Below are 22,660 nucleotides of genomic sequence, written 5' to 3'. Positions count from 1 at the left end.
AACAGCAGAGATCCCCTGTATTGGATAGAGATAATCAAGAAGGGCAAGAAATGGTCAGACAGGGCACTTCCTGTAAGGAATCTTCTCAGGTTTTGGCCTGCCAAATGAGTTCTCTTATACTTACAGACACCATTCAAACAGTTTTAGAACCTTTGGAGTGTTTTCTATCCAAAGCTAATAATTATATGCATATTCTAGTTTCTGGGCAGGAGTAATAATCAGATTAAATCGGGTACGTTTTTTATCCGGCCGTGAAAATACTGCCCCCTAGCCATAACAGGTTAAACTAGAGGCCATTCTTTTCACATTTTAGTCAGTTGGCAGATGCTCGTTTAAAATCAATTTGTATTTTACACATGCTTCTTAAACAACAGGTGTGGACTAACAGTGAAACGCTTACTTATGGGTCCTTTCCAACAATGCAGAGAAACATTTTTTGAGAATAAATGGAAAAGTAAAACACGTAATAATAGATGCAAAATGAGTAATAATAACTTGGCTAAATTAAAATCGGTATAGGTACCGAGTCACTGTGCAAGGGTATGGGTTAATTTAGGTAGATACAGTTGAAGTCGAAAGTTTACATGCACTTATGTTGGAGTCATTAAAACTCGTTTTCAACCACTCCACAAATTTCTTGTTAATAATTTCTTGTTAACATTTTGGCAAGTCGGTTAGGACATCTACTTTGTGCACGACACAAGTCGTTTTCCAAGAATTGCTAAAAGACAGACTATTTCACTTGTAATTCACTGTATCACAATTCCAGTGGGTCAGAAGTTTACATACACTAAGTTGACTGTGCATTTAAACAGCTTGGAAAATTACAGAAAATTATATCATGGCTTTAGAAGCTTCTGATAGGCTAATTGAAATAATTTATGTCAATTAGAGGTGTACCTGTGGACGTATTTCAAGGCCTACCTTCAAACTCAGTGCCTCTTTGCTTGACATCATGGGAAAATCAAAAGAAATCAGCCAAATACCTCCATTTTTTTGTAGACCTCAAGTCTGGTTCATCCTTGGAAGGAATTTCCAAATGCCTGAAGGTACCACGTTCATCTGTACAAACAATAGTACGCAAGTATAAACACCATGGAACCACGCAGCCGTCATACCTCTCAGGGAGGAGACGCGTTCTGTCTCCGAGAGATGAATGTACTTTGGTGCGAAAAGTGCAAATCAATCCCAGAACAACAGCAAAGGACCTTGTGAAGATGCTGGAGGAAACAGGTACAAATGTATCTATATCCACAGTAAAACGAGTCCTATATCGACATAACCTGAAATGCTGTTCAGCAAGGAAGAAGCCACTGCTCCAAAACCACCATAATAAAGCCAGACTACGGTTTGCAACATCACATGGTGTCACGACTTCCGCCGAAGTCGGCCCCTCTCCTTGTTCAGGCAGCGTTCAGCGGTCGACGTCACTGGCTTTCTAGCCATCGCCGCTCCATTTTTCATGTATCCATTTGTTTTGTCTTGTTCCCTGCACACTTGGTTTTCATTCACCAATCAATTCATATGTATTTTTTTCATATGTATTTTGTGGATATTGTTACGCGCATTACTTTTTGTCTATGTTCTGTGTTTTGGGCACATTTTATGTTATTTTGTGCTGTCATTTTGACTGGAATAAAAAGTGTGCCTGTTCACTACACTCTGCTCTCCTGCACCTGACTTCGCCTCCGATACACACTCTTAACACATGGGGACAAAGATCATTCTTTTTGGAGAAATGTCTGATGAAACAAAAATAGAACTGTTTGGCCATAATGACCATCGTTATGTTTGGAGGAAATAGGGAGAGGCTTGCATGCCGAAGAATACCATCCCAACCGTGAAGCACGGGGGTGGCAGCATCATGTTGTGGCGGTGCTTTGCTGCAGGAGGGACTGGTGCTCACCAAATAGATGGCATCATGAGGACAGAAAATTATGTGGATATATTGAAGCAACATCTCAAGACATCAGTCAGGAAGTTAAAGCTTGGTCGCAAATGGGTCTTCCAAATGGACAATGACCCCAAGCATTGGAGTGGCCATCACAAAGCCCTGACCTCAATCCCATAGAAAATTTGTGGGTAGAACTGAAAAAGCATGTGCGAGCAAGGAGGCCTAGGAACCTGACTCAGTTACACCAGCTCTGTCAAGAGGAATGGGCCAACATTCACCCAATTTATTGTGGGAAGCTTGTGGAAGGCTGCCCGAAACGTTTGACCCAAGTTAAACAATTTAAAGGCAATGTTACCAAATACTAATTGATGTATGTAAACTTCTGACCCACTGGGAATGTGATGAAAGAAATAAAAGCTGAAATAAATAATTTCACATTCTTAAAATAAAGTTCTGATCCTAACTGACGAAAGATAGGGAATTTTTACAAGGATTAAACGTCAGGAATTGTGAAAAACTGAGTTTAACTGTATTTGGCTAAGGTGTATGTAAACTTCCGACTTCAACTGTACATATACAGTAACTACAAATAAAGTGACAGATAGTAAACAGTATCAGCAGCGTATGTGATGAGTCAAAGAAGTTTGTGCAAGAAGGATCAATGACCCGGCCTGGTAAAGTGGTCCTGGATGGCAGGGAGCTCAGCCCCAGTGATGTACTGGGCCATGCACACTACTCTCTGTAGCGCCTTGTGGTCAGATGCCAAGCAGTTGCTATTCCAAGCAGTGATGTATCCAGTAAAGATGCTCACAATGGTGCAGCTGTATAACTTTTTGAACTTTTTGTATCCTGAGCGACATACAGCTAAAGAAACTTACATTCCACCATTAATAAAGGTATAGGTCACTCAAATGACAAATATTCATGATTTTTTCCATTTCCAAGTTGGGCCAGTAACTGAAAGGTTGCTGGTTCGAATCTCTGAGCTGGCTAAGTGAAAAATCTGTCAATGTGTCCTTGAGCAAGGCACTTAACCCTAATTCCTCCTGTAAGTCACTCTGGATAACAACATCTGCTACTGGCCAAAATAATGTGGGTGCCTGATTCACGTTTTCCTTTCCAGCACGTTTCCAGCAAACCTGATGAATGCATAATCAGGAAAGCCCAGTACAGCTTGGCTTGGCTCAGCTCAGTTTGGCTCAGTAGTGCAAAAAGGGTATAGTATATGCCAAAACTATAATCCAAATGTCAGTTGGATACGCTTCACAGACACGGGTCTCTGTTCTTGAAATAGACTTGAAGCTTAAGAACATTCACTTGGGCTCCCGAGTGGCGCAGCGGTCTAAGGCACTGCATCTCAGTGCTAGAGGTGTCACTACAGACCTGGTTCAATTCCAGGCTGTATCACAATTGGCTGTGATTAGTAGTCCCATAGGGTGATGCACAATTGGCCCAGCGCCATCTGGGTTAGGGCTTGGCTAGGGTAGGCTGTCATTGTAAATAAGAATTTGTTCTTAACTGACTTGCCTGGTTAAAAAAATTATACACATTAAAATTCACTGATGTGCTGCTTCTGTGGCCAGTGTAGCATGTCTCATTGATTACAATGGGTTCATTTCAGCTGCAGATAATATAAATTAGAAAAACAGAGTTTCAGGCTTAGTTTCAAATAATTTCGGAACCCAGAACCAAATCCTGCTATTCATTCTGTGAGCAGAAGTAGCTAGATACAGTATGAACATTTGCAGAAATTAACTTGTCTAAAGCCTTCGACACTGTGGCTCACTCATTACTTATTCAGAGGCTTTCATCAATTGGCCTGGACCAGGCTGTGTGTTTTTTCAACAGGGAACACAGAGACCTAGGTTTCTTTTTCAAAGCACCTTTTATGATACAATATAAATACAGTCCCAGTCAAAAGTTTGGACACACCTACTCATTCAAGGGTTTTTCTTTATTTTTACTATTCTTCTACAATAATAGTGAAGACATCAACATAATGAAAAACACATATGGAATCATGCAGTAACCAAAAAAGTGTTAAACAAATCAAAATACACTGCTCAAAAAAATAAAGGGAACACTAAAATAACACATCCTAGATCTGAATGAATTAAATAATCTTATTAAATACTTTTTTCTTTACATAGTTGAATGTGCTGACAACAAAATCACACAAAAATAATCAATGGAAATCCAATTTATCAACCCATGGAGGTCTGGATTTGGAGTCACACTCAAAATTAAAGTGGAAAACCACACTATAGGCTGATCCAACTTTGATGTAATGTCCTTAATTGTGTTTGATCAGATACAATGCTATTTTACAGTAAACAAATTGCCAACAGAATTTCAGCATGCTTATGGGGAAGGACACTCAACAAGCACAACACTTACACAAATGACTGATGATTGGCTGAGAGAAACTGATGATAAAATGATTGTGGGAGCTGTCTTGTTAGACTTCAGTGCAGCTATTGAGCTTTTGACAATATTGAGCATAATCTACTGCTGGAAAAGCATATGTGTTACGGCTTTACACCTCCTGCTATAATCTGGATAAAGAGTTACTTGTCTAACAGAACACAGAGGGTGTTCTTTAAAACCTGTTGGGGCTAGGGGGCAGTATTTGCACGGCCGGATAAAAAACGTACCCGATTTAAACTGGTTACTACTCTTGCCCAGAAACTAGAATACGCATATAATTAGTAGATCTGGATAGGAAACACTCTAAAGTTTCTAAAACTGTTTGAATGGTGTCTGTGAGTATAACAGAACTCATATGGCAGGCCAAAACCTGAGAAGATTCCATACAGGAAGTGCCCTGTCTGACAATTTGTTGTCCTTCTGTTGCATCTCTATCGAAAATACAGCATCTGTGCTGTAACGTGACATTTTCTAAGGCTTCCATTAGCTCTCTAAAGCCACCAGAAAGTGGAATGGGGTGTCTGCTGTCTCTGGGCAAAGAACAGCAGCAGAGTTTGTGAGTGGTCAGCCTGGGGACAGTGAGACTGAGATGCGCCTTCACGAGACTACTCAATTTTTTTCTTTCAGCCTCTGAATGAATAGAACGTTGCCGAGTTGGAATATTATCGCTATTTTACGAGAAAAATAGCATAAAAATTGATTTTAACCTCTCTGGGCTAGGTGGCACCAAATCGTCCCACCTACGTAACAGCCAGTTGAATCCTGTGGCGCGATTTTCAAAATACCTTAGAAATGCTATTACTTCAATTTCTCAAACATATGACTATTTTACAGCTATTTAAAGACAAGACTCTCGTTAAACAGCGTTTGACATGCTTCTAAGTACAGTAATGGAATATTTTGAATTTTTTGTCACGAAATGCGCTCGTGCGTCACCCTTCGGATAGTGACCTGAACGCACAAACAAAACGGAGATATTTGAATATAACTATGAATTATTTGGAACCAAAACAACATTTGTTGTTGAAGTAGAAGTCCTGGGAGTGCATTCTGACGAAGAACAGCGAAGGTAATCCAATTTTTCTAATAGTAATTCTGAGATTAGTGAGCCCCAAACTTGGTGGGTGTCAAAATAGCTAGCCGTGATGGCCGAGCTATGTACTCAGAATATTGCAAAATGTGCTTTCACCGAAAAGCTATTTTAAAATCTGACACCGCAATTGCATGAAGGAGTTCTGTATCTATAATTCTTAAAATAATTGTTATGTATTTTGTGAACGTTTATCATGAGTAATTTAGTAAATTCACCGGAAGTTTTCAGTGGGTATGCTAGTTCTGAACATAACATGCTAATGTAAAAACCTGGTTTTTGATATAAATATGAACTTGATTGAACAAAACATGCATGTATTGTATAACATAATGTCCTTGGAGTGTAATCTGATGAAGATCATCAAAGGTTAGTGCTGCATTTAGCTGTGGTTTTGGTTTTTGTGACATATATGCTTGCTTTGAAAATGGCTGTGTGATTATTTTTGGCAAGGTACTCTCCTGACATAATCTAATGTTTTTGAAATCGGACAATGTGGTTAGATTAACCTCTTGGGGCTAGGGGGCAGTATTGAGAATTTTGAAAAAAATATGTGCCCATTTTTAACTGCCTATTACACCAACTCAGAAGCTAGAATATGCATATTATTGTTCAGGTTTGGATAGAAAACACTCTGAATTTTCTAAAACGGTATGAATGTTGTCTGTAAGTATAACAGAACTCATATGGCAGTCAAAACCCTGAGACAAATTCTGACAGGAAGTGGATACCTGATGTGTTGAATTACCTTTAAGCCTATGCCATTGAAACACACAGGGGCTTATTAATTTTTGAGCACTTCCTATGGCTTCCACTAGATGTCACCAGTCTTTAGAAAGTGTTTTGAGTCTTATACTGTGAGAACTGAACGAACAAGAGCCTTGGAACGGTGGTGGCCAATTAGACTCTGGCGCGCGAGTTCATGTTTGGTACTCTCGTTCCAAAACGTTTTAAAAGAGAATGCAAACGTCCGCCTTGAATATTATTCATGTTCTGGTTAAAAAAGGCACTAATGATTTATGCTATACAACGTTTGACATGTTTGAACGAACGTAAATATTTTTTTTCCCCTCGTTCATGATGAGAAGTCCGGCTGGCATAGATCATGTGCTAACAACACGGAGCTTTTTGGACATAAATTATGAGCTTTTTCGAACAAAACTACATTTGTTATGGACCTGGGATTCCTGGAAGTGACATCTGATGAAGAGAATCAAAGGTAATGGATTATTTACATAGTATTTTCGATTTTAGATCTCTCCAACATGGCGGTTAGTCTGTATCGCAAAGCGTATTTTTCTGGGCGCAGTGCTCAGATTATTGCAAAGTGTGATTTCCCAGTAAGGTTATTTTTAAATCTGGCAATCCGGTTGCGTTCAAGAGATGTAAATCTATAATTCTTTGAATGACAATATAATATTTTACCAATGTTTTCGAATAGTAATTATTTAATTTCTTGTGCTGATTGACTGGCGGTTGTTGGAGGGAAACGATTTCCTCAACATCAACGCCATAGTAAAACGCTGTTTTTGGATATAAATATGAACTTGATAGAACAAAAAATGCATGCATTGTCTAACATAATGTCCTAGGAGTGTCATCTGATGGAGATTGTCAAAGGTTAGTGCATCATTTTAGCTGGTTTTCTGCTTTTGGTGACGCCTTTCTTTGAATTGACAAAACATTACACACAGCTATTGTCAATGTACTCTCCTAACATAATCTAACTTTATGCTTTTGCCGTAAAGCCTTTTTGAAATCGGACAACATGGTTAGATTAAGGAGATGTTTATCTTTCAAAGGGTGTAAGATAGTTGTATGTTTGAGAAATCTGAATTATGACATTTAATTGTTTTCAAATTTGGCGGTCTTGATATTTCACCTGTTGTTGATTGGGTGCACCAGGGGTGGGACGCTTACGTCCCACCTTGCCCATAGAAGTTAATGGAAGCCTATCAAATATAATCCAGTTAGAATCAGGAATTCCCCAGGGTAGCTAATTAGGCCCCTTGCTTTTTTCAATTTTAATTAACGACATGCCACTGACTTTGAGTAAAGCCAGAGTTGCTATGTATGTGGATGACTCAACACTATACATGTCTAAACTACTGGCACACAGCTCGGACACCCATGCACAGCCCACAAGACATGCCACAAGAGGTCTCTTCACAGTCCCCAAGTCCAGAACAGACTATGGGAGGCGCACAGTACTACATAGAGCCATGACTACACCACACTCCACATCAAGTAACTGACACAAGCAGTAAAATTATGGAACAGCGGGGTCTGTGAAGCAACACAAACATTGGCACAGACACATGCACACACACACACACACGCATGCACGCACGCACGCACGCACGCACACACACACACACACACACACACACACACACACACTATACATACACATGGATTTAGTACTGTAGATATGTGGTAGTGGTGGAGTAGGGGCCTGAGGGCACACAGTGTGTTGTGAAATCTGTGAATGTATTGCAAAGTTTTAAAATTGCATGAACTGCCTCAATTTTGCTGGACCCCAGGAAGAGTAGCTGCTGCTTTGGCAGCAGCTAATGGGGATCCATAATAAATACAAATACAAATGTGGTAACGTACCCTTTGCAACTCCCTGCTGATTACCGCATTAAACCGACTTTTCATGTGTCTCTCCTCAGGCCAGTGGTGCCTGGTCCCCTCGCTGAGACTGGACCCAGTGACGCCCCGCCTCCTCCTCTGGATATCGAGGGAGGTCCGGCGTACTCGGTCCGTGAAGTCCTGGATTCGAGATGTAGAGCGGGGCGTCTCTATTACCTCATCAACTGGGAGGGCAACGGCCCAGAGGAGCAGTGCTGGGTTCCTGGACACTTCCTACATCCTGGACGCTTCGCTGACCAGGGATTTTCACCTTCGGCGCCCTGATCGACCCACCTCGCGTCCCTCTGGTCGTCAACGAGGTCGGTGTTGTCCCACTGCTATTGCAGCGGGGGGTACTGTCACGGATCCCCCCAGTACTGCTGCTCATTCCGTTCACCAGCCCAGGTCTACGTCATCGGCCTTCTAGACATCACTGAACTAGATTCATTACCACCAACCCCAGACTGTCTTGTCTCATTACGCACACCTGGTTGCCATTCCCTCTGATTAGTATGTTATATATGTGCCCTCTGTTCCCCATTGTCCTTGTTGGTTATTTTTACCATTTCCGTTGGTCCTGTGAGTACCTATGCTCTTGTATCGTCTGCCATGCTGCATGTATTTGTGCACTTGTTTTACGGGTCTCGTCCTTTGTATTATTTAGAGGTTTACACCTTTACTCTCTGTTTGGATAAAACCCGCTATTACGTATTCCTGTGCCTGTCTCCAATCATCAGATAACGTGACAGTTTCTATTCCAAGAAACATTCAAATGCATTTTACAGTAGCCTATGTAGGCCTCAGGGTTTCCGGTAGGAAAATATGACGCTGTACAATGTGACCAGTTGGGAGTAGGCCTAGGCTACTAAGCGACTGCGAGTGAAGAGCAGAATAATTCTAACATTTCCACACCCGAATTGTAGGCTAACCACTACCCAAACGAAGATTCAGTGAAAATAAAAATATGATTGATTTATCAAGACAATTCCCCATGCTTGTCTGAAAGCAGCACGAAACGGTGCTGAAATTGTTGACCACACGCAGGTAGATCCTATGATAACACATTGGATGACTTTGGGTGTTTCAGTAAGCAACAATTTGTTGCCTTCAATTGCATTAGACTACTTTTTTTAAAATTATTTTTTAAATCTTTATTTTAACTTTTCTAGGGCCAGTGGGACGAAATCGTCCCACCTACGTAACAGCCAGTGGAATCCCGTGGCGCGTTATTCAAATACCTTAGAAATGCTATTACTTCAATTTCTCAAACATATGACTATTTTACACCATTTTAAAGACAAGACTCTCATTCATCTAACCACACTGTCTGATTTCAAAGGCTTTACCGCGAAAGAAAAACATTAGATTATGTCTGTCAGCAGAGTACCCAGCCAGAAATAATCAGACACCCATTTTTCATGCTAGCAAAGAATGTCACATAAACCCAAATCACAGCTAAATGCAGCACTAACCTTTGATGATCTTCATCAGATGACACCCCTAGGACATTATGTTATACAATACATGCATGTTTTGTTCAATCAAGTTCATATTTATATCAAAAAACAGCTTTTTACATTAGCATGTGACGTTCAGTACTAGCATACCCCCCGCAAACTTCCGGTGAATTTACTAAATTACTCACGATAAACGTTCACAAAAAACATAACAATTATTTTAAGAATTATAGATACAGAACTCCTCTATGCACTCGATATGTCCGATTTTAAAATAGCTTTTCGGTGAAAGCACATTTTGCAATATTCTAAGTAGATAGCCGGCATCACAGGGCTAGCTATTTAGACACCCAGCAAGTTTAGCCCTCACCAAAGTCAGATTTACTATAAGAAAAATGTTATTACCTTTGCTGTTCTTCGTCAGAATGCACTCCCAGGACTGCTACTTCAATAACAAATGTTGGTTTGGTTCAAAATAATCCATAGTTATATCCAAATAGCGGCGTTTTGTTCGTGCGTTCAAGACACTATCCGAAAGGGTAAAGAAGGGTGACGCGCCCGACGCGTTTCGTGACAAAAAAATTCGAAATATTCCATTACCGTACTTCGAAGCATGTCAACCGCTGTTTAAAATCTATTTTTATGCCATTCTTCTAGTAAAAAAGCGCTAATATTCTGACCGGGAAATCATGTTTTAGTACAAAGAGAGAGAAAATAAAAACATGGTGTCACCCCGTGCACGCGCCTCAGTCTGATGGTCCTCTGATAGACCACTTACCAAAGGCGCTAATGTGTTTCAGCCAGCAGCTGGAATTACATCATTCAGCTTTTTCCCGGGTTCTGAGAGCCTATGGGAGCCGTAGGAAGTGTCACGTTACAGCAAAGATCCTAAGTTTTCAATAAACAGAGCCAAGAAGCCCAAGGAATGCTCAGAGAGGGCACTTCCTGTACAGAATCTTCTCAGGTTTTTGCCTGCCATATGAGTTCTGTTATACTCACAGACACCATTCAAACAGTTTTAGAAACTTTAGGGTGTTTTCTATCCAAAGCCAATAATTATATGCATATTCTAGTTTCTGGGCAGTAGTAATAACTAGATTAAATCGGGTACGTTTTTTATCCGGCCGTTTAAATACTGCCCCCTAGCCCTAACAGGTTAACAGGGAAAACAGACTGAGACCTGGATCTCTTTTACGGCTGTGCCCTGTGTAAACATGTTGACATGTACAGTTTTAGGCATACAGACAAGAACATTTCAAACATACAAAACAAAGACACAATTCAACAGAAACAATCACAGACAACATCATATTGATCCTCCATAACATTTCTGAAATGGGCAAGGGACACCAGAGTGTCTAACTTAAGTTGGATCTGCAGTTTGTTCCATAAATAAGGTGCAAAGGAACTAAAGGCAGTCCTACCCAACTCTGTGGAGACCGCAGGAGTCTCTAATGTAATCCACATCTGTGATCTGGTTTTAAAATTAGTATATCTAGTGGAAATTAATGATGATATATATGGAGGTAATTTTAAAAGAAGTGCTTTATAAATAAACAAGAGAGCATGTTGCTCTCGCCTCACAGATAGAGAGGCCCAACCCACATGTTGATATAGGATACAGTGATGAGTTTCATAACTATCACCCGTGATAAACCTGAGTGCACAATGGTAAATAGCATCCAGTGGTTTTAATGTGTTTGCCGGTGCATGCATATAGATAATATCACCATAATCTAAAACGGACATAAAAGTAGCCTGCACAATTTGTTTTCTATTTACAGAGGACAGACAAGCCCTGTTTCTGTAAAGGAACCCTATCTAGAATTTGAGCTTTTTTCCCAATCCAGTAACATGTTTTTTAAAAGAAAGCCTATCATCTACTTTATTCCAATATTTCTGTAACTCATTGATATTTATTCCCATAGTAATTCATTATGGATCCATCCAGATATGGTTTGAAAACAGTGCATGTGGTGGGCTACAGTGTCTTGCAAGAGTATTCATCCCCCTTGGAGATTTTCCTATTTTGTTGCATTACAACCTGTAATTTAAATAGATTTTTGGATTTCATGTAATGGACATACACAACACAATCCAAATTGGTGAAGTGAAATGGAAAATATAACTTGTTTCAAAAAATTCAAAAAAAAATAATGGAAAAGTAGTGCAGTCATATGTATTCACCCCCTTTGCTAAGAAGCCTCTAAATAAGATCTGGTGCAACCAATTACCTTCAGAAGTCACATAATTCGTTAAATAAAGTCCACTGGTCAGATGAGACTAAAATTAAGCTTTTTGGCCATCAAAGAAAATGCTATATCTGGCGCAAACCCAACACCTCTCATCACCCAGAGAACACCATCCCCACAGTGAAGCATGGTGGTGGCAGAATAATGCTGTGGGGATGTTTTTCATTGGCAGGGACTGGGAAACTGGTCAGAATTGAAGGAATGATGGATGGTGCTAAATACAGGGCAATTCTTGAGGGCAACCTGTTTCAGTCTTCCAGAGATTTGAGACTGGGACGGAGGTTCACCTTCCAGCAGGACAATGACCCTAAGCAAACTTCACCAATTTGGACTATGTTGTGTATGTCCATTACATGAAATCCAAATAAAATGCAACAAAATAGGAAAAACGGCAAGGGGGATTAATACTTTTGCAAAGCATTGTATCTACATAACTAAATCCGTGTGTGTGTGTGTGTGTGTGTGTGTGTGTGTGTGTGTGTGTGTGTGTGTGTGTGTGTGTGTGTGTGTGTGTGTGTGTGTATGCATGTGTCTGTACCAATGTTGGTGTTGTTAAAATACAATTGTACTGCTTGTGTCAGTTACTTGATGTGGAATAGAGTTCCATTTAGCATTTCCTCTATGTAGTACTGTGCGCCCTGAACCGCTCTCCTTGAAGTTCTTGATGATCCGATAAATGGTCTATTTAGGTGCAATCTTACTGGCAGCAATATCCTTGCCTGTGAAGCCCTTTTTGTGCAAAGCAATGATGACGGAACGTGTTTCCTTGCAGGTAACCATGGTTGACAGAGGAAGAACAATGATTCCAAGCACCACCCTCCTTTTGAAGCTTCCAGTCTGTTATTCGAACTCAATCAGTATGACAGAGTGATCTCCAGCCTTATCCTCGTCAACACTCACACCTGTGTTAACCTCTTACATCTAGACGTTCCGCTAGCGGAACACCTGCTCCAATATCCAATGATAGGCGTGGCGCGAATTACAAATTCCTCAAAAATACAAAAACTTCAATTTTTCAAACATATGACTATTTCACAGCATTTTAAAGATAAGACTCTCCTTTATCTAACCACACTGTCCGATTTCAAAAAGGCTTTACAGCGAAAGCAAAACATTAGATTATGTCAGCAGAGTACCAAGCCAGAAATAATCAGACACCCATTTTTCAAGCTAGCATATAATGTCACAAAAACCCAGAAGACAGCTAAATGCAGCACTAACCTTTGATGATCTTCATCAGATGACACACCTAGGACATTATGTTATACAATACATGCATGTTTTGTTCAATCAAGTTCATATTTATATCAAAAAACAGCTTTTTACATTAGCATGTGACGTTCAGAACTAGCATACCCCCCGCAAACTTCCGGGGAATTTGCTAACAATTTACTAAATTACTCACGATAAACGTTCACAAAAAGCATAACAATTATTTTAAGAATTATAGATACATAACTCCTCTATTCACTCGATATGTCCGATTTTAAAATAGCTTTTTGGTGAAAGCACATTTTGCAATATTCTAAGTACATAGCCCAGGCATCACGGGCTAGCTATTTAGACACCCGGCAAGTTTAGCACTCACCAATATCAGATTTACTATTATAAAAGTTTGATTACCTTTTGTTGTCTTCGTCAGAATGCACTCCCAGGACTGCTACTTCAATAACAAATGTTGGTTTGGTCCAAAATAATCCATCGTTATATCCGAATAGCGGCGTTTTGTTCGTGCGTCCCAGACACTATCCGAATGGTAAAGAAGGGTCGTGCGCATGGCGCAATTCGTGACAAAAAAATCTAAATATTCCATTACCGTACTTCGAAGCATGTCAACCGCTGTTTAAAATCCATTTTTATGCCATTTTTCTCGTAAAAAAGCGATAATATTCCGACCGGGAATGTCCATTTAGCTAAACAGAGGAATGAAAACAAACCTTTCGGTCGACGCGGGCACGAGCCTGAGTCTCACAGTACTGTAACCAGCCACTACCCAAACGCGCTACTTTGTTTCAGCCAGAGCCTGCAAAGCCACGATCCAGCTTTTTGCCGCCTTCTGAGAACCTATGGCAGCCGTAGGAAGTGTCACGGGACAGCTAAGATCCTCACTCTTCAATAAACAGAGACAAGAAGAACGACACCTTGTCAGACAGGCCACTTCCTGCATGAAATCTTCTCAGGTTTTTGCCTGCCATATGAGTTCTGTTATACTCACAGACACCATTCAAACAGTTTTAGAAACTTTAGGGTGTTTTCTATCCAAAGCCAATAATTATATGCATATTCTAGTTACTGGGCAGGAGTAGTAACCAGATTAAATCGGGTACGTTTTTTTATCCAGCCGTGAAAATACTGCCCCCTAGCCATAACAGGTTAACGAGAGAATCAGTGACATGATGTCAGCTGCTCCTTTTGTGGCAGGGCTGAAATGAAGTGGAAATGTTTTTGGGGGATTCCGTTCATTTGCATGTCAAAAAGGGACTTGCAATTAATTGCAATTCATCTGATCACTCTTCATAACATTCTGGAGTATATGCAAATTGCCATCATACAAACTGAGGCAGCAGACTTGTGAAAATTAATATTTCTGTCATTCTCAAAACTTTTGGCCACGACTGTAGACACTCTAATGTACTCATACTCTTGCTCAATTGAGCACTGGGGCCTCCCACTCCTTTTTCTCTTTCTAGTTTTACTCCAATATTTGTAACCTTGGGGTCCCACAAGGTTCTATACTTGGTCCATTACTGTTCACTCTCTTTTCAAACAATATCGGTGATGAGATAAGTGTCAAATTCATTTATATGCTGATGACACTGTCATGTACTCTATCGCTTCAACGGCTGACCAAGCATTATCATTATTGGAGACAGATTTTAAGATATTACAAGGGACTTTTATACAGCTGAAACTTGTTTTAAATGCAAAGAAAACAGATTTTAGGATTTTTAATAGGTTCAAAAAGTTGGTTGAAAATACACTTGCACTTATGAGCTTAGATGGTTCTCGAATTAATCAGGTCTCTGCATATAAATATTTAGGGATATGGTTGGATGATAAACTGTCTTTTAAAATGCATATTGACGAACATTGTAAACGGCTAAAAATCAAGCTAGGCTTCCTCTATAGAAACAGGACATGTTTGTCCTCTACAAATAGAAGACAAATTGTGCAAGCTACTTTCATGTCTGTTATAGATTATGGGGATATTATTTACATGCATGCTACGGCATCAACACTTAAATCGCTGGATGCTACTTATCAATGCGCACTTAGATTTATTATGGGTGCTAGCTACTGAACTCACATTTACATTTACATTTAAGTCATTTAGCAGACGCTCTTATCCAGAGCGACTTACAAATTGGTGGATTCACCTTATGATATCCAGTGGAACAACCACTTTACAATAGTGTATCTAAATCTTTTAGGGGGGGGGTTAGAAGGATTACTGTGTTTTATATCAAAATGTGGGTTGGACTTCGCTGTCCGTGAGACAAGAACAACATGCTCTCGTGTTTGTCTATAATTGGTGGATTCACCTTATGATATCCAGTGGAACAACCACTTTACAATAGTGCATCTAAATCTTTTAAGGGGGGGGGGGGGGTTAGAAGGATCACTGTGTTTTATATCAAAATGTGGGTTGGACTTCGCTGTCCGTGAGACAAGAACAACATGCTCTCGTGTTTGTCTATAAAGCACTTCTGAATAAGCTACCTTCTTATTTATCATCACTCATCAATATTAGAATTATAATTCCTAAAACCAGGTCTCAAGCATGGATTACACTTGAGGTCCATGCGATTTCCACAGAGTTGGGTATGGCTGCCTTTTCCTGTTATGCTCCTTGCCTATGGAATAGCCTGCAGACTAAACTTAAACTTGAGACTCTTATCCCTCTTGTCCCTCTTGCCCAATATTTATTGGAGGATATTTATTTTTGTTTTGCTTGTAACTGTTTCGGGTTATGCAAGTTCTTGTGCTGTTAGGGGAATAACCTATGTGTAAATGTAATCTGTTGCTGTATTTTTTTGTGTTATCTGTGATCGTTTTGTTTGTCTTGTGTAGTTTCTTAATCATTGTACCTAAACTGTATGTGTAAACGTATACGCAGGGCCCAGCTGTAAAAGAGACCTTGGTCTCAGTCTGTGTTCCTTGTTGAAATGAAGGTATAATAGTCATTTACAACATTAACAATGTCTACACTGTATTTCTGATCAATTTGATGTTATTTTAATGGACCAAAAAATTTGCATTTCTTTCAAAAACAAGGACATTGTCACGGCTGTTGTAGGAAGGAGATGCAGACCAAAGTGCAGCGTGTGTGTCGTTCCACATTTTATTTACACTGTGTGTCACGTCCTGGCCAGTATATAAAGTTAATTGTTTTGTAGTTTGGTCAGGGCGTGGCAGAGGGTATTTGTTTTATGTGGTTCGGGGTGGTGTGTTTGTTAAAATTGTGTTTGGTTTAGTATTTCCGGGTTTTGGTTTATGTCTAGGTAGTTCTATGTGGAGTCTAGTGAGTGTATGTCTATGTTTGGTTAATTGGGGTTGGGACTCTCAGTTGAAGGCAGGTGTTGTCTATCTGCCTTTGATTGAGAGTCCCATATATTAGGGTGTGTTTGTGTTTGTGATTGGTGGGTGATTGTTCTGTGTTGAGCCTATGCTAGCCAGACTGTTTGTAGTTGTTCGTTCGTTCTTTTTTTGTTTTGTGATTTTGTACGTTCATTTTTTGAAGTTAATAAATTCTCAAGATGAGCATACACGTACCTGCTGCGTATTGGTCCTCCTTCACCGACAACAACCGTGACAGAATCACCCACCACCAAAGGACCAAGCAGCAGAGGAAGGAGCAGACGGAGTTCGAGTTGGACTGGCGGGAGAAGTGGACTTGGGAGGAAGTTCTGGACGGGGCCGGACCCTGGCATCAGGCTGGGGATTATCGCCGCCCGCAGTGGGAAATTGAGGCAGCCAAGGCAGAGAGGCGGTGGTACGAGGCCAGAGTGGACGCGCTGAAGGAGATGCACGAGAGGCACCCCCAAGAAAATGTTGGGGGGGGGCACACGGGTAGTTTGGCTAGGCGTAAGAAGAGCCGGAAGCCAGCTACCCGTGGTTATATGGAGGAGCGTATGGGGTGGAGAGCGCTATGTTTCGCTGAGAAGCGCACTATCTCACCCATACGCACGCACAGTCCGGTGCGAGTTATTCCAGCCCCTCGCAGGTGCCGTGCTAGGGCGGGCATCCAGCCTGGTAGGAGGATGCCTGCGCAGCGCATCTGGTCGCCGGTACGCCTCCGAGGACCAGGCTACCCAACTCCCGCTCTACGCACGGCTACCATCAGGCCCCTGCACAGCCCAGTCTGCCCTGTACGAGCACCCCGCTCGTACAGGGCTACTAGTTCCATCCAGCCAAGGCGGGTTGTGCAGGAGGTAAGATCTAGACCGGCTGTGCGCCTCCATAGCCCTGGGTTTCCAGCTCCTGTCTCTCGTGCGGACCCGGAAGTGCGTCCACCCAGTCCGACTCGTCCTGTTCCCGCTCCCCGCACTAAACTGCAAGTGCGTAAACCCAGCCTCGCCAGTCAACAGTCATCATCAGAGCTGCCCGCCAGTCAACAGTCATCATCAGAGCTGCCCGCCAGTCAACAGTCGTCGGAGCTGCCCGCCAGTCAACAGTCGCGAGCTGCCCGCCAGTCAACAGTCGTCGGAGCTGCCCGCCAGTCAACAGTCGTCGGAGCTGCCCGCCAGTCAACAGTCGTCGAAGCTGCCCGTCAGTCAACAGTCGTCGGAGCTGCCCGTCAGTCAACAGTCGTCGGAGCTGCTCGTCAGTCAACAGTCGTCGGAGCTGCCCGTCAGTCAACAGTCGTCGGAGCTGCCCGTCAGTCAACAGTCGCCGGAGTGGCCAGACTGCGCTGAACTGCCGGAGTGGCCAGACTGCGCTGAACTGCCGGAGTGGCCAGACTGCGCTGAACTGCCGGAGTGGCCAGACTGCCCTGAACTGCCGGAGTGGCCAGACTGCCCTGAACTGCCGGATTGGCCAGACTGCCCTGAACTGCCGGAGTGGCCAGACTGCCCTGAACTGCCGGAGTGGCCAGACTGCCCTGAACTGCCGGAGTGGCCAGACTGCCCAGACGGTCCCGAGTTGCCAGACTGTCCCGAGTTGCCAGACTGCCCAGACTGTCCCGAGTTGCCAGACTGCCCAGACTGTCCCGAGCTGCCAGACTGCCCAGACTGTCCCGAGCTGCCAGACTGCCCAGACTGTCCCGAGTTGCCAGACTGCCCAGACTGTCCCGAGTTGCCAGACTGCCCAGACTGTCCCGAGTTGCCAGACTGCCCAGACTGTCCCGAGCTGCCAGACTGCCCAGACTGTCCCGAGCTGCCAGACTGCCCAGACTGTCCCGAGCTGCCAGACTGCCCAGACAGCCTGGAACGGCCTGAGCCGGAGCCACCTCCAAAAAAATAGGTGGGTTGGGGAGGGGGGGTGTAGCACAGTGCCGTTGTTGACGGCAGCCACCCTCCCTTCCCTCCCTTTAGTAAGGGGGAATTTTTCTTTTGGGTATTGTTTGGGGTTATTTTTTTTGTTAAGGTGCTTCCGGGGTAGCACCTTTAAGGGGGGGGTACTGTCACGTCCTGGCCAGTATATAAAGTTAATTGTTTTGTAGTTTGGTCAGGGCGTGGCAGAGGGTATTTGTTTTATGTGGTTCGGGGTGGTGTGTTTGTTAAAAGGGTGTTTGGTTTAGTATTTCCGGGTTTTGGTTTATGTCTAGGTAGTTCTATGTGGAGTCTAGTGAGTGTATGTCTATGTTTGGTTAATTGGGGTTGGGACTCTCAGTTGAAGGCAGGTGCCTTTGATTGAGAGTCCCATATATTAGGGTGTGTTTGTGTTTGTGATTGGTGGGTGATTGTTCTGTGTTGAGCATATGCTAGCCAGACTGTTTGTAGTTGTTCGTTCGTTCTTTTTTTGTTTTGTGATTTTGTACGTTCATTTTTTGAAGTTAATAAATTCTCAAGATGAGCATACATGTACCTGCTGCGTATTGGTCCTCCTTCACCGACAACAACCGTGACACTGTGAAACTATGCAATACATAAACATAAACTAAAGAACAAAACAACAAACCTTGACGAAGAGGTGAACCATACACTACTCAAAAACAATCTCCCACAAACCCAGGTGGAATAAAACCCTACTTAAGTATGATCTCCAATTAGAGACAACGAGGACCAGCTGCCTCTAATTGGAGATCATCCCAAACAAAACCCCAACATAGAAATACAAAACTAGAACCTGACAACCTAGAAATAGAAAACATAGAGGAGAAAAAAACTGTCACGCCCTGACCCACTCTACCATAGAAAATAACATCTTTCTATGGTCAGGACGTGACAGACATTTGTAAGTGAGTCCAAACTTTAGAACGTTAGTGTACGTATTCCCAGTCATGTGAAATCCATAGATTAGGGCCTAATTAATTAATTTCAATTGACCTTATTGCCCAAACCATCTATATACTCAGGACATTAAAAAGGCTACATCAACTTTTTGTACCCAATGATTATTGAAGAATATAACTTAGAAATGCCTCATGACATGAGCTTAGTTCAACTGTCGTACCGAATTAGAATCCAAAATATAAGCTTATTTTACTCCAATGTTTGTAAATGAAGTAAATGTAAACAAACACCGTATAGCCTCACAACATGGTTAAAATTATAATGGATGGTCAGTCCTTGCATCTATAGCTCTGTCTATACATTTGAGAGTGGTTAGATGTCTCCAGCTCCATCCTTCACCTTTTTACCTAAACAGTGGTTGGGAGGACGCTGCGGATACCCCTTTAATTAGCCCCCACCCCATGGCATGAGGAGGGATCAAAGACTTAGAATAGAATAAAGTAGAATAGAAAATAATAAAATATGCTTTGTATTCACACCATCAGTATCCTAGGTTATATCACCCTTTAAATGAAGAGGGTAATATTTACTACTGTGCTCTTCATTGATGTGTTTACAACAACACATTCCATCATAACAAGGGAGCTGTTCATCCACCTACAAGGTCCAACTACATCATACAACTCAGCTTGATAAAGTGCAGTAGGCCTATAATCAGAGATGGGCAGTATTTATGTTGGATGTATTTCAATTACTTTTGAGTAGTTTGTCATTTCTATTTCGCTGGCCTGAACTACAAACCAATGTATTTTGTAACAAGACACGTTCAGAGCTGTAATTTGTATTCTCAAAATACAAAATACTTTTCCATACCATTTTTTTATAGCGGTTCACAATTTTATAGCGGTTCACCTCAAATTTGCTGCTTTGGTATAAGAAATCTGATAGCACTATGCTGTATTAAGATTGTCTGCTAAATGACCAAAATGTAAACGTTAAAATGAACCCTTGCAAAGCACACTGGCCACTAGTCTTATGAGCTCCACCCCTTATTATAACAATACCCACTGTGCTTTGCAGGTTCTTTTTCACATTTAATTTTGGTCATTTTAGCAGACACTTACGTAGAGTGACTTAAAGTCAGTGCATTCAAACATATATCACAGTTATAGCAAGTAACATGTCTGTTACCTTCACTGATAATGTTTATCTGAATACAATGCTTTGCTAAAATATTTTTGTTTGATACATCTTTGGAGTATATTGTAGTTGTATCAAGATACATTTATCTTTGCCCATCTCTTCCTATAATATATTTAATTCATAGAACTTCAAAACATAAGCTTTTACAAACAAACATTCCTCTATGAGACTGCCTACAATTGTGGACCTAGTGGACTGAGCGAAGGTGGCCTCTGATGATATGCCATCGATACAGAGATCACACGCTACAGGGTACCACCACAGTCCTGGAGGGGGCTCTCGACAAACAATAAACTGGATGGCATTATTTTTGGGGAAGAATCAGATGTATAAAATGTTTCTTTTCCGGACCAATTCAAAGACATCCTGGTTTCGAAATTCAACCTTAAACGTGGATTTGAATCTTTATGAAACAGGTTGAAACTGTGTTATAGGCTGCAGCTGTGGTAAAGAACTCAAGTATGAGGCTGTCCAATGACTTTGCAGATTTTTCTACAGATGTATGAGAAACGGTTCACAACAAGTAAATGTTGGAAAAGGTGAGATTCTATGCCTATTGAAATCATTTCAATCCACATTTATTTATTAGGCTTTATTTATGCTACATTTCATTTGTTCCATATAACACAAAATAGCCTAATCCAGTTTGCCTAGTCTACTTTATGATGCAGTTTCTTAGCCTCCTCCTCAAACTACTATACTGTTGCCTATACTGCAACATTTTAAGTAGCCTACCACAGGATAACAACAATGGCTTATGACACAATTTCTATAGTCTAAGCGTTTCTCTTGAGTCAGAAACAAATTTGTTAGGCCGCCTATGAAGCATGTTATTCAGCCTCTTCTCTTACCTGTTGACTTCGATGTGCACTTGACAATTCTACCTCCATCATTGCGCAGTTGATATTCCCTTGTGAATTTGCTCTTAAACGCCCAGAGCCGCAATTATCTTTAAAGTCCCTTACACTAACACAAATCAAATGAAATCTTACCGAACAGCGTCCTGAATATGAACATAGTTCACTTGTATAGAAATAAAAAATGAGGTCTAGAAATAATGAAAGCGTAAAGAAACCCCAGCCGCTAAACGGCCCTGCCCACTAGCAGCGGCAGCCTGACTGACAAGGTGGTAACGGCCCCTGGCGCTGTCTGGACACTGAGAGCTCACCATAAAAATACACCCAGAATGTTTCCTTTTCATTCAGTGACATCTAGTGGGTATAGTCTATTAGTTGTATCCCATAAGCTTGTAGGCAATACAACGAAATAGGCCTAGTTTAAGACACTTTTATAAATACACAATTTTGTAAATCAGGCCAACACCACTTCATGAACTGTACAAACAACACCTCACAAAAAAGCTTTCCAAGTATCCAACAACAACTCATCCCCCCCCCCCCTCACGCATCCTTCCAAATGCTTCCATCTGGTGAGAGACTAAAGGTGCCACTCCCTCGGGAAGAATGGCCTAAAAAGTATTTTATCCCAAATAAGACTGATGATCTGACACGGAAATGCTCAATGTGTGTAATGTGTATGTTTTATGTCTGTTTTTATCCCTTTAATGTAAGCCAGAGCGCCAAATGCAATTTTCCATTTGGTGTAATTTTAAAAAAGTTTTCTAATCTATCTAAACCTACAGAATGCACAATTATTAGCATATGCACCTGTATGTAAGTAGCCTAAATTGGCGGTTGCCAGGTGCACGGTGTTTCCTCCGACACATTGGTGCGGCTGGCTTCCGTGTTAAGTGGCCATTGTGTCAAGAAGCAGTGTGGCTTGTTTTGGTTGTGTTTCGGAGGACGCACGGCTCTCGACCTTCACCTCTCCCGAGTCCATACAGGAGTTGCAGTGATGAGACAAGACTGTAACTACTAATTGGATACCACGAAATTGGGGTGAAAAACGGGGTGTAAAAAATAAATAGAGGGCCAACTGGTGGTCTGCGGGCTTATTTTATTTGTGAGTAAATGCGTTCTATGTGCCGTAGGACATTAAAGATCCGTTCTTCATCTTTGGCACACCTTTCTAGGGTTTTCCAGAAGGCCTACTGTGTTGGAATATTTTTATTCTGTACTGGCTTCCTTCTTTTCACTCTGTCAATGAGGTTAGTATTGTGGAGTAACTATTGTACAATGTTGTTGATCCATTCTCAATTTTCTCTTATCACAGCCATTAAACTCTGTAACTGTTTTAAAGTCACCATTGGCCTCATGGTAAAATCCCTGAGCAGTTTCCTTCCTCTCTGGCAACTGAGTTTACCCATCTACCAATAGGTGCCCTTCTTTGCGAGGTTTTGGAAAACCTCC

General features: G+C 41.6%; 1 protein-coding gene across 2 annotated transcripts in view; it reads right to left on the bottom strand.

Moving 5' to 3' along the window:
* LOC106575067 (nuclear factor erythroid 2-related factor 2) overlaps positions 1-21,483 on the bottom strand; it is a 53,252-nt gene extending 31,769 nt beyond the window's left edge. For both annotated transcript variants that reach the window (XM_014151214.2, XM_014151215.2), the window contains exon 1: positions 21,203-21,483. In XM_014151214.2, the coding sequence (XP_014006689.1) occupies positions 21,203-21,244 (42 nt within the window). In that variant the 5' untranslated portion in view covers positions 21,245-21,483. The remainder of the gene's footprint in view (positions 1-21,202) is intronic.
* Between the last annotated feature and the right edge of the window lie 1,177 nt (positions 21,484-22,660).

Source organism: Salmo salar, chromosome ssa17, assembly GCF_905237065.1.
Source record: "Salmo salar chromosome ssa17, Ssal_v3.1, whole genome shotgun sequence".
In the NCBI taxonomy this organism is placed as follows: Eukaryota; Metazoa; Chordata; class Actinopteri; order Salmoniformes; family Salmonidae; genus Salmo; species Salmo salar.
This window is presented reverse-complemented; position numbering and strand designations above follow the sequence as displayed.